The sequence below is a fragment of the Aedes aegypti genome, chromosome 3 (assembly GCF_002204515.2).
Source record: "Aedes aegypti strain LVP_AGWG chromosome 3, AaegL5.0 Primary Assembly, whole genome shotgun sequence".
Lineage (NCBI taxonomy): Eukaryota > Metazoa > Arthropoda > Insecta > Diptera > Culicidae > Aedes > Aedes aegypti.
In genome coordinates, this window is record NC_035109.1 from 297,399,073 (window position 1) to 297,411,877 (window position 12,805).

At 40.1% G+C, this 12,805-nt stretch overlaps 1 protein-coding gene across 1 annotated transcript; it reads right to left on the reverse strand.

Annotated features, from left to right (window-relative positions):
• Positions 1–223: 223 nt before the first annotated feature.
• Positions 224–11,233, reverse strand: LOC5577089 (splicing factor, arginine/serine-rich 15). Its single transcript, XM_001663136.2, has 2 exons — positions 10,687–11,233; positions 224–545 (listed from the first exon to the last, which is right to left on the reverse strand). Exons 1-2 carry the CDS (start codon positions 11,110–11,112, stop codon positions 369–371), a joined length of 603 nt encoding a protein of 200 aa, XP_001663186.1. The 5' UTR covers positions 11,113–11,233; the 3' UTR covers positions 224–368.
• Between the last annotated feature and the right edge of the window lie 1,572 nt (positions 11,234–12,805).

A 12,805-nucleotide genomic window follows, 5' to 3' on the forward strand; every position in this document is an offset into this window, starting at 1 on the left:
AGCAAGATTGCTCCTGAGTGAATGCTTTCTCGATATCGTATGCAACTACAGTTTACAGCGTATGGGTGATTTAAGAAACCAACTCTTTCAATTTCACTTGTCTTAAACTGGAGTTTGAGTTTGTTATAACAAACAATATTACTCAATTCAAGATACTTATCTGGGCTGTTGGTGTCCTCTAATATACGTCTTTCGGAACGTACATTACAAACATCAATAAAAATTTCGTTTATTAATAATTAATTTGAGAATGTATTTCATTTAATTCAATTGTCTTATCGAATTAACATCAGTTTTTTGTTTCTCAACTGTTAGGAATCCCGATACCCTTCCATAACAATTACACAGTGTTCAAAACTCGACCCTTCTCAATCTTCCCCGACATCGCTTCCGCTTCCCCCTCCCCCGCCACCGTCACTGGAGTCTGCTTCCTGGCTCTTGTTCCGTTCATTCTGCTGCACTAGCTGTCGCCAGGGATCTTCCAACATCGAGGGGTGAACGTAGTCGTTTACGTCGTATTTGCCGCCATGATTATCTGTTGTGCTCTGCAATAGAATTTTAACATGTGAGAAAGGATCCCAATTTAAAGTTACAGTGAGTCACACGATATACAAATGCGAAAATGGCAGCTTAGGCAAAGAAAGCTCTCAGTTAATAACTGTGGAAGTGCTTATAAGAACACTAAGCTGAGAAGCCGGCTATGTCCCAGTTGGGACGTTAATGCCAAGGAGAAGAAGAAGAGAAGAAGTGAGTCAGTTTCATATTCGCACTGTTTCCACATCAAGTTTGTAAAAAACTATCAAATGATAGGGTCGGTATATCCTTGGTAGACAGTCCCCTAAAGTTGCATTAGTGACTTTTTATTACAGCTCGATTTTGCTAAAAAAGAAATGATCGAAATAAATAGTTTCGATTATCGTTTAAGCTCCATTGTACCTATAGTAGACCTATTGTACCTATAATAACACTAATAAGGAAACTGCAATTTTTTTTTTTTTTTTTTTTTGTATGGTATTCAGTTGGAGCTGCCTGACAGCTTAACTTGTCAAGGCTGAACCCTCGGTCTGGCTTTTGCCAAGTTTCCCCTCTACCAGGACCAATACTCAGACGGACTAGGCAATGGCGCCCACATGAACACTGTTTTTTTATTAGTATTGTGACGTGGTAGTTTTTGAATAGTACCCATATTCCCTTGCTTCTGAGAAAAGGAAGCATTATGAAAATCAGCAGCTCCATCAGAATTTGTTTGAAATAGTAGTGTAGTAGTGTCATTACTAATACTGTCTAGTCGAAATGGTTTTGAATAATTTGTCATTCAAGTGCTATTCTGATTACTCTACTAAATGTCAATTGTCGTCAAGTCTTAACAAAATTAGGCTTTTTAGTAGTAGTTCTAGTTAATTTCATTTGTTGTTGTCAAAAGTATTTATTGGTCATTACATTCATATATCCTTAAAGAAAAAAAGTCGCTTTCCTTGTCTGTTCAAAAAATTTTCGAAACTAGCAAGTGTACCCTAATGATCGATCTCAGCGTCTTACTTTCCATAGTCATTTTTATAGTGAATATTGAAGAGTAAAGTTACCTTAGGCTTCTATTACAGTCTCCTACAAGATTCACTTTTCGGTGGCAAATGCAATGCTTCACAACGCCTACTTTCTACTTGTAAATTTTGCGAAAATGAAGCTGGAATTAGATTATTTATACCGCTGTTACAAAAGAGGTATTTCTTATTATGGCAATGTAAAGACCATATTAAAATAAGACTTTCGCCACTTATTTCTACTCAGTGAATCTACTAGTCATTTTCCTAAGAGTTCCTAAGTATTCCCTACGTCGTATATGATAACGATGTATCTAGCTAGCTAATAGTAAGAGTGGCTGCGGATCATTCTGGTTAGCAAAAGGCAAACTGAACGTTACCAATAGTATTAATGTCCACTTCGAATAGATTAATTATTTGAAATGGGCATCAATTCTATCAATGACGCAGAATGTCTGTTGGATCACATCCGAGATATTATTGCGTCTATGCCATATGAATTATGACGCGGCTATAAGCAAAAAATGCCAAAATGTGATACCACCACTACAGGTTACGCCTTTGGTTTCCATCATATGGGCTAATGGATTATGCCCTCCCATCGCGGCAAGGTCGCATAACCAAGGGGAGGGAATAAGGAAACTGCAATTTATTTAACAAAATCAAGGAATAAATAAGAACTTTTTTACATAAATCAAGAGCTTTTAATCTATTCTTTAAACTGTCCATAAATGCATGTCAGTCCCACGTTTGCTGGATTTCCTATTCACATGGGACAATTATGTGTTTATGGGCAGTAAAGGAAATGTGTAAAAGTTTTGTATAAACACTGTTTTTATATGACTATAGGAACTGAAGTTGAAAATAGTACTATATACTAAATATCACTGTATGGTCTTAAAACAAGCATTTGCTTGATGTGTCCATTATGCCCCAAATTCCCCTACTCCAACCCTAAAATATTTTGAAGTCGAAAAATATATAATTCTCGAAAACTTATTCTAACAGACTCAAATCAAAAAAGTATACAAACTTACTTTATCGATTCTACGTGTTTCGCAGACGAAATTCTACACGTTGCGCTCTGAACCAACTCGATTTTTCACTTTTAAAACGTTTAATTTCCGGATTTACAAAACGACGAAAGTAAGATTCTCAACTTTCGCAACCTAACCACTACTTTCGCCGCCCCGCTGTATGGAGAGACAAAGTGACTTAACCACGAATCAAAACAAAACACTACTTGAGCCGATTTTACACTGGTAGAAAAACGTCGAAAGTAACTGAATAAATCGGCTTATCATTTTGTAATATTTTTTTTTTGTGGGAAATAACTGGAACTCCCTAGTTTTTGAACGCGAGCTCAATGTATGCAAAATTTAAGCGATGTACACGGCGAAAAATAATTAAAAAGTTGATTAATTTTAAAACAGTTTTAAAAAACAGGTTGTGATTCTTCTGAATTAATTTTCTCAAAACCATATGAAAGTTACTTACGTCGATTTGAAAAAGTAATCGAGAATTGATGTTTTTTTTTATCAAGTATGCAGGGCTGGTAGCGACTGAGCGTCTTGAAAAAAGGAACTTTAGATATCTCTTGTCTGAAATAGGCATCAAGAAGGGACTAAACGGGAACCAAAAAAATAAAACGAAACATAAAAGATAAACCAAAAGATCAGAGTTTGATCCCTCATAGAATCATACCAAAAACCTCTGATACTATGAGGAATCAAACTATAAAAAAGTTAAATAGGATAATACCACAAGTTGCCTCTTGATGATCAAGGCTCCGACTCTGAGGTTGGTGAAGGAATTTCCTTCGTTTTCAAGGGTAAATCGAGGAAGCGTGTGAGACTCCAGAGACCCACAAAAAAGCCTCGGAATCTGCCTAGCAGTGTTGACCCTCCAACCATGAAAAATACTAAGCCTGTCGCGAAAGTCTCAAAGCATTCACACCTTCTGGATTCCAACTCCAAGAAGAAAGAGACTTTCCGCCACTACCGGGAAAATCTAAAATCCCAAATACCCCAAAATTTCAGACTACTCAGCCAGAAAGTTCGCATTCGGAGCACCTAGGGCAACCTCAGGGCGTTCCAATGTTTACGCTTTCTGGCATTGTGGATATCATCCTTAATTTCTTCAATGCTTCCGACGCAGTGAAGAACATTGTCAAAGGATTGCTTCCATGTGTGACTCCTCTTTTGAAGCAGCTGGCTTCTAGAATGCCCCTCCTTGCAACGATCATATCTTTTGATGGATAAATTATCCACAGAGGTTGAAGATGTGATTTCTGTTCTACACTGGAACTGTCGTAGTATTATGCCTAAATTAGATAGTTTTAAATTTTTAGTTAATAATTTACAGTGCGATGTTTTTGCGTTATCAGAAACATGGCTAACACCTGATGTGACCCTTCCTTTCAATGATTTTAATATTATTCGCCTGGATCGATCCGACTCATATGGAGGGGTGCTTTTGGGGATCAAAAAGCATCACTCATTCTACAGAGTCGATCTGCCGCAGATGTCAGGCATTGAAGTCGTTGCATGTCAGGTGACTATCCGAGGCAAAAGCCTCAGTGTCACCTCCATATATCTTCCTCCGAGAACGGCGATATCTCGCAGAGATCTCTCTCATATCTGCTCAGTTATGCCTGAACCACGGTTGTTCATTGGGGATTTCAACTCCCACGGAACAGGCTGGGGGGAGCTGTATGACGATCACCGATCAACGTTGATATATGACCTCTGCGACGACTTCAATATGACAATTCTCAACACTGGGGAAGTTACATGAGTGGCACCTCCAGCTCAAGATGGAAGTCCTAGGGATAGCCGTTTAGACCTCTCAATATGTTCAAGCTCGTTATCGCTGGATTGTTCATGGAGGGTAATCTAGGATCCCCATGGTAGCGACCACTTGCCGATCGTAGTTCCAATGGAACAAAACAGTCTTCATCCATGGATCTCGCCTACGACCTCACGAAACACATTGACTGGGGAAAGTACGCGGAAACGATCATTGATAGAGAACAAGCGATAGAAGTACTTCCTCCGTTGGAAGAGTATCGATTTTTATCCGAGTTAATTCTCAACAGCGCGCTCCAAGCACAACGCCGTCCTGTGCCAGGTCCGTCGGTTCGTAAGAAGCCTCCCAATCCGTGGTGGGATGACGAGTGTAAGGAACTCTATCGCGAGAAATCCGCCGCGTTTAAAGACTTTCGGAAACGTGGTTCAATTGACAACTATGAGCGCTATTCTTCACTTGAACGCAAGTTTAAAAGCTTGGTCAAAGCGAAGAAAAGCGGTTATTGGCGTCATTTTGTGGAAGGATTATCGCGTGAGACCTCGTTGAGAACGCTTTGGACCGTCGGAAGAAGAATGCGTAATACATCGTCAGTTAATGAGGATCGAGAGAGCTCTCCTCGGTGGATTATCGATTTCGCTAAGAAAGTTTGTCCGGATTCCGTTCCTGTTGATCGCGTACGTCGAGATATTCCGGTGGATAGGGACGCCATAGATAGATCGTTTTCAATGGTTGAATTCCACTTGCTCTCCTTTCATGTAACAATTCCGCTCCAGGAATGGATCGAATCAAGTTCAGTTTGCTTAAGGGCCTCCCTGACCTCGCAAAGAGGCGCCTTTTGAACTTGTTCAATCACTTACTGGAGTGTAACATTGTTCCGGATGACTGGAGGCAGGTGAGAGTAATAGCCATCCAAAAACCCGGGAAACCCGCGTCGAACTATAATTCGTACCGTCCAATTGCGATGTTGTCGTGTATTCGCAAGTTGTTAGAGAAGATGATTCTCTTTCGACTGGATAAATGGGTTGAATCGAATGGCATGCTGTCAGATACGCAGTTTGGTTTTAGCAGAGCCAAAGGAACGAACGACTGTCTTGCGCTGCTTTCTTCAGAAATTCAACTTGCCTTTGCCCAAAAGGAGCAGATGGGTTCAGTGTTTTTGGATATTAAGGGTGCTTTTGACTCAGTTTGTGTTGATATCCTTTCAGACAAACTTCAAGAAAGTGGCCTTTCATCAGTTTTGAACATTTTTTTGTATAATTTGTTGTCCGAGAAGCATATGAGTTTTACTCATGGCAACTTGTCAGTTTCACGAATTAGCTACATGGGTCTCCCCCAGGGCACAGTGGCGCATGGCCGGACAAAACCTCAAAAATTCATGTTCTCAAAATCAGTCGTCAATATTTTTTATAGACTTATGTACTATTGAGCGTCAATTTCTCAAAATTTGAGATTGATCTGTTCTGTTTTCGATTTTTGGCAGCATCGTAAGTGTGGGAAAGTCAGCAAAATTGGACTGCTCGAAATTCATCAACTATGATTCACCTAGCAAACTTCAAACAGCTGTATCTCAACGAAATCATAACCGATTTAAGCTCAATAGGTTCCATTTGAAAGCGTAGTTATAAGCCTTAGTTTTGGCTATAGTTATATAGATTTCAACATATCAAGTGGTTGTTTGTAACAAAAATAGTTTCAAACAATCTTTCTCCAAAATTTTGTTGAATTTTCAAAACTTCGTACGTTTTATGTGAAGTGTTTCGGGAAAATGAGTCACTCACTATGAACCAGCAAATCTTCCATACTTTTAAACGTGCAATAGTTTTTCTTGCCCCTTTTTGCCCCTAGAGGTGTAAATTCCATTTTCATTTTTCATTATTATTTATCGATTTCATCATTCAAATCTCTATGATTTGTCATAATTCGTTTGAAATTTTAGTGGAATTACTAAATGGAAGATAAATTTGTACCTCTTGTTCACGTTTATGCACAAACTTCTGCATTACAACGACAAAAAATGTAGTAATAGCCTTTTTATACGATTAAATGAAAAAAACTTAATTTGGACCAATTTCACTAGAAAATCGAATTTTCAATTTGACTGTTATTTCCAAAGGGATGATATCAGGCATCCAAGATAATCAATAGATTACCATTATCAAGCAATTTGAGACGTATTTGAGGTTTTGTCCGACCTTTGTTTGAAGGACCGCCACTGTGCAGGGGTCATGTCTGAGTCCCCTTCTTTATAATTTTTATGTGAGAGACATTGATGACTGTCTCATGGAAAATTGCTCGTTAAGACAGCTTGCAGACGACTGTGTTGTTTCTGTAACAGGATCAACAGCAGCCGAACTACAAGGACCCTTACAAGATACTCTGGACAATTTGTCTACTTGGGCCTTAAAGCTGGGTATCGAATTCTCTACGGAGAAAACTTTCAAAGAAACACAAACCTGCCAAGTTTCCGCTTACACTCATGGGTAAGACAATCACTCATAGCATGTCTTCTAAATATCTCGGGGTCTGGTTTGACGCCAAATGCACCTGTGGGAAACACATTGCGTATCTGACACAGAAATGCCAAAAACGAATCAACTTCATGCGAACTATAACCGGAACATGGTGGGGAGCCCATCCGGAAGATCTGATCAAGCTGTACCAAACAACCATCTTGTCGGTCTTAGAGTACGGTAGCTTTTGTTTTCAATCCGCGGCGAAAACACATATGCTGAAGATTCAGCGGATTCAGTACCGCTGTCTTCGCATCGCGCTAGGCTGCATGAACTCGACTCACACAATGAGTTTAGAGGTACTTGCAGGAGTACAGCCCCTGACAGATCGTTTCGCGGAGTTAACACTCAGGTTCCTTATCCGTTGTGAGATTCTCAATCCATTGGTTATTGAAAACTTCGAAAAGCTGCTTGAACATAACCCTCAAACTCGTTTCATGAGTGTGTACTACTGGTACATGACGCTGGAGGTCAGCCCTTCGGTTAGCACCAATCGTGATAACTTCCTAGACTTCGACTGTTCCACTGTAGTATTTGATTTGTCCATGAAGCAAGATATCCATGGTATACCAGATCACTTTCGTTCAAAGTTTATCCCTCCCATGTTTGCAAGTAAATTCTGGCATGTCAGCGAGAACCGACAGTTCTTCACTGATGGGTCAAAAATGGATGATATCACTGGTTTACAACGTTTTTCATAGCGCCTTCTTCATGCTTCAAAAGCCATGCTCTGTATATGTTGCTGAGCTAGCAGCTATACATTACGCCTTAGAGTACATCAGTTCTCTCCCACCCGAGCACTTCTTCATTTTTTCCGACAGTCTAAGCTCTCTGGAGGCTGTTCGATCAATGAAGCCGGTGAAGCACTCAGCGTATTTACTGAATAGAATACGCCAAACATTGAGTGCTTTGTCAAATCGCTCTTACACTATTACCCTAGCTTGGGTCCCTTCTCATTGCTCCATTCCGGGCAATGAGAAAGCGGACTCTCTGGCTAAGGTAGGCGCTAAAGAAGGCGATGTTTGCGAGCGTCAAATCGCCTTCGATGAATTTTTTGCATTGGCCCGTCGGGAGACCTTGATCAGCTGGCAACAGAAATGGAGAGACGGAGAAATGGGTAGATGGCTGCATTCCATATTTCCACAGGTGTCGAAAAAACCATGGTTCAAGGGGTTGGGCATGAGCCGTGATTTCATTCGTGTCATGTGTCGGCTTATGTCCAATCACTATTCGTTAAATGCGCATACCCACCGTATTGGGCTCTCAGAAAGCAATCTCTGTGTTTGCGGCGTGGCTTACCAGGATATCGAACATGTTGTGTGGGGATGCAGTGAGCATCGTGGCATCAGATCTGAACTGACTGAAACTCTCCGGATCCAGGGAAAACAGCAGAAACCTGTCAGGGAAGTGTTGGCGGGCCTTGATTTAGAATATATGAATTTAATCTATCTGTTTTTGAAGCGTATCAATATCCGAGTTTGATTGTGTTCGTTCCCTGTCTTTCTTTTTCCCCTTCAAATTGTCCTCTTCTCGTCGTGTCTCCCACAAACTGTTTCTGTTAAGTTTCGTTACAGATCAGGATATCCTGTCCCATCAACATAGTATACTAAATAGCTTAAGACATCCCGAAAAATCCTTTCCTTTCCTGTTGTATAAATGTATTCACTAACCTTGAAACTTCCCCAAACTAACATAGTTTTTAAAATAAATACAATATTCAAAATGTAAACAATGTAAAAAAAAAAGAAAAGATTTCGGCTCTGTTATGCCCTACGGCACCCGAGCCTGCCAAATAAACGAGTTAAGTAAAAAAAAAAATACCACAAGTCATATTTTCAGCAGCTTTGTTCTTACGGGTGTTTTTTTAAGCCATTCGGCTCAAATTTCGCAGCAGTACTTTTACCATATAAGCAATTTTTATTGCCAAATTTCAGAATTTTTGGCCGAAAAAAATCCCGCATTACGAAGAAAACGAAACGGTCAAAAATATTGTCGAGAATTCCCTTACATAGATGTTTTAAGAATATTTTTCGAATATATTCAATATATTCGATCAAATATTGTTCATTCAGATTAACTTTAGACCGAACTTCATAAGAGATATTAAATATCACCGAAAGTTCGCCGAAGTTCGGCGTCGGCATACTACCTAAGTGCTACGCCGACAAAGGCGATCCTTATGCGTCGGCGAAGCACCAAATTAGAATGCCGACGCCGAACTTCGCCGAAGTTTTGACTGCCGAACTTCTAATTGTCACTCGAATTGTCAATATTCAAATATAAGAACTCATAGACTCTTGAGCAAGTTAAAAAAAAAACACCGACACTTTAATGCTTCCAGTGAAAGCGTAGGAATTCTTGGAAAACTCCCCAAAAGAATTTCTTAAAAAATTGTGGAATGAACCTTTGTGTATTTTCTGGGAAGATTTTCGGTAGGAATCTCTAGGAAATCTACTAGAGTAATAATTGAATCCTTCGGTTGGACGAATAGGGGGAAAATATCTGGAGGAATAGACTAGATTTTAGAAATAAAATCGAAGTACTCCCTGAGAAACTTGAAACTTGTAAGTTCTGGTAAAAAACCTCTAAGCATTTTTTGAAAAGTGGATGGAAGAGAGAAGAATTGGTAAAAAAATCTCTTCGAGTCCCTGAAAATATTCTAGTGGAAGTTTCTAAAGAAATCGTTTTTATGGGGTCATGCACAAATGATGTCACGCTTAAAGGGGGGGAGGGGGTCAAGCCAAGCGTGACAACCCTTACAAAATGTTTGGAGGACTCATACAAAAAGCGTGATAAAATGAGGGAAGGGGGTCGAAAAAGTTGAAATTTAGCGTGACATAATTTGTGTACCATCCCGATGATTCATGAAAGTTTTCAGAAAGAAGTTCTTGAAGAACTTGTTGAAGTATCTCGAGTATCTCGGAAGGATTCTACAAGCATGCCGGAAGGATTAAAGAAACACTTTTTCTGTAGGCATCTCTCAAAATTTTCTTTCATCCTTTAAAGCATTCCAGAAGAATTTTTCAAGCATCCAAGAAGGATTCTGAAACATCCGGAGCTTTCCGTTAGCATCCTGAAAGAATTCCTCTACCATCCTGAAAGGATTCCGCTAGCATCTTAATAGGATTCCTCCTCTGAAAAAAAAAAGAAGTCCGCTAGCATCACTAAAGGATTTCGTTAGCATCCTGTAATGATTCTACTTGCAATCTGAAATGATTCTGGCAGTATCCTGAAAAGATTCTGCAAGCATCGTGGAAGGATTCCGCTAGCATCCAGAAAGGATTCCGTTAGTATCCTAAAAAGATTCTATCTAACATTGAGAGGCTCTCTTTGTTTACTTTTTCTTTAATCAATAACTGAGTCACATTAACCTCTTCTGTTGCGTTTTTCGTATAAAACGCTAGTCGATCTATTCGTCATCAAACGTCAACATCCCACCGCAAAATCGCTAGTGTTTGGAGGGGATTTTAACCTCCAAATTGCCAAATAACCTCCAAATCATCACCTCCAAGTTAGTTCTAATTTCCTTCGTTATATGAAACATGGTGGCGCGTCGATCGTCGCAAGTTTATCGTTAAACAGTCAATAGTGAAAATAATTCCTGAAGCTTGTTCTCGAAAAATCTGAGAATAACTCGGGAGCCTTAGAATTTCGCCTCATTGTGATTACAATGGAGTCTTTAGAAACAATTCATCAAAATTTTAGAGAAGCTTTAAAATAGAGACCAAGTCGCTAAAGAGAGATCTGCTACCAGCCCTGGTGTGGAAACAGTGCCCTGTACGAATATGAGTTTGAGTCACTTGAGCCTTACTCTATCTATAGCTTACCTGATTGTTTCCCATCCCAGAACGGTTATTCCGCTGGAAATTCTGTTGCTGGAACCGATTTTTGTGAGACCGCTGTTGGAAGTTTTGCCCTTTCCAATCGCGGTTGTGGAAGTTCCTCCACTGCTGGGGAGGGCGTTCTTCGTCATTAGCTGGGGAACCACTGTTGCCCTGTTGTTGCTGCTGCTGCTGTTGCGGGTGTTGAGGGTTCCGGTTCCGGTTGTGGAATCCGCGCTGCCTTGGGAGCATGTACTTAGGCTGTGCCGAATAGTAGTTCCGGTTGTGCGAGCTGTGCAGTCCACTGTTTCTGTGCTGAGGGGTGCTGAAGCCGAGCGGTAGGAAATTGTCCGTGGAGTTGTAGAGCGGTTTGGCGTCTTTGTTCTCCGGGGAATTGAATGCATAACGACCGTCGCCTGGCGAGGATGACATGGTGGATGCTTACTGCAAGAGGGTCCTTTCCGTTGATTGTTTGATTAAATAATGTTTTAGACGGAGATTTTGATCGCGTTTAAAACCCGAATGTAGAACGGTCAGTTTTTATTTATAAATTTCAGCACACTGAACCAAAACCGTTTCTAACTTTCTGCTGAACTATTCGAGCAGTTAAGGTGATTATAGAACGAAGCCACACCTGCAAGTAAGCAATTTGATTGGTTTTCAACGCGAACTGTTGTCAGATACTGGGCTCATTCATTTATTTCATAACGCTGAAAATGACCATTTTTGACACCCACCCACCCCTTTGTAACGCTTTTTGTATGAATATTCTACAAATTTTGTATGAGCCGTAACATCGTGAGGACACCCACCCACCCCCTTCAGCGTTATGAAATTTGTGAATAAGCCCACTATCGTCTTGTGCACTTGAAAATTTGAAGTTTGGCTTCGTTTTATAATCACCTTAAGGGGACACGGGAGACCGTGTTATTTTCCCTAACTTTTGTCTCACTCTAACAATTATCATCAAAACTTTGTGGAAGCAAATCTCAAGTTTTAGTGAACCGATGGAGCAGTTATTAACTGAGAGCTTTTTTTTGCCAATGTTGCCATTTTGCATTCGTATATCGTGTGGCAAGTAGCACTCAAGAAAATAGCCCCCTGAAATAAAGGTGCAGCCAGGTCCGTCCCACTCGGGCTATGATTGGATACCACCTCTAGTACTGCGTTTGGTCCCTCGGTAGTGCAAAAGGTACTCAAGTTTGACAGATCGCAGTACACTTTTCACGGCAATCTAGATTACCTTATGAGCCATAAATTTTTGGACAACTGTCAGGGACATGGAGGTATTTAATGTGTCTTTGGTACAGCTGCACATACCTTGGTAAATTTCTCATTTTCATTGACTTCATTTGTACCATGTATTCTCTATCACCCCTATTCTTGTTTACGTTCGAATGCTCTTTCGATCAAAAACAGCTTTGCATTCTCGTTTATGCCAGCAAAATCAAGTGGGCCGTTGATTCGAACGAATAGGATTCGATCGAAAGTTGGATCCGTCGGAAACAGGATTATGTGATACAACCAAAACGAGTAACGACAGGAATTTGTGGAACATACATCACTTACATCATTGAAATAAGTATAGAGTTGATCGCGAGCTCATTCGAAATATCTTTAATTTAAAAACTAACCATGAATGTGTATTTTCTATACTAAAAGCAACAGAATAATATCCCTTGAATTGATATGCACCATCAATACATTTGGTAAAAGTAATCAATGAAAGGTATGTGTCATCATACTTTGAATGGAATGAAGGATTGGCGATAGATCATTGATTTAGCACATACATTGCATTTGCAAACCCCCATTGCAAAAATCCATGTAGGTTGGCACATGTATCCAATGAGGAGTTAATATTGAGTGTACGATGATACACTATGACCAGGGAAGTCAAGGAAATATCCACTACGAAAAGATCCTGGACCGACCGGGAATCGAACCCAGACACCTTCAGTATGGCTCAGTGCTAAGCTTAAAGCTAAGTATGCTGTTTCGCTCAAGAAAAGTAAAGAAATTCCTTGACTGAATGGGTCAAGAAATTTCCTACAGAGAGTTTCGTTTGAAATGACATTTCTTCTGAACTGCGTTTTGTCGGCGCGGTAAAAAGTTGGAATCGGTT

Bases quoted from the DNA above. Each gene is read 5' to 3' on its own strand.
- LOC5577089 (XM_001663136.2), bottom strand. From the start codon at position 11,112: ATGTCATCCTCGCCAGGCGACGGTCGTTATGCATTCAATTCCCCGGAG. The intron at 546-10,686 runs GTAAGCTATAGA...ATTCTATTGCAG, and splicing joins CTGGGATGGGAAACAATCAG to AGCACAACAGATAATCATGG.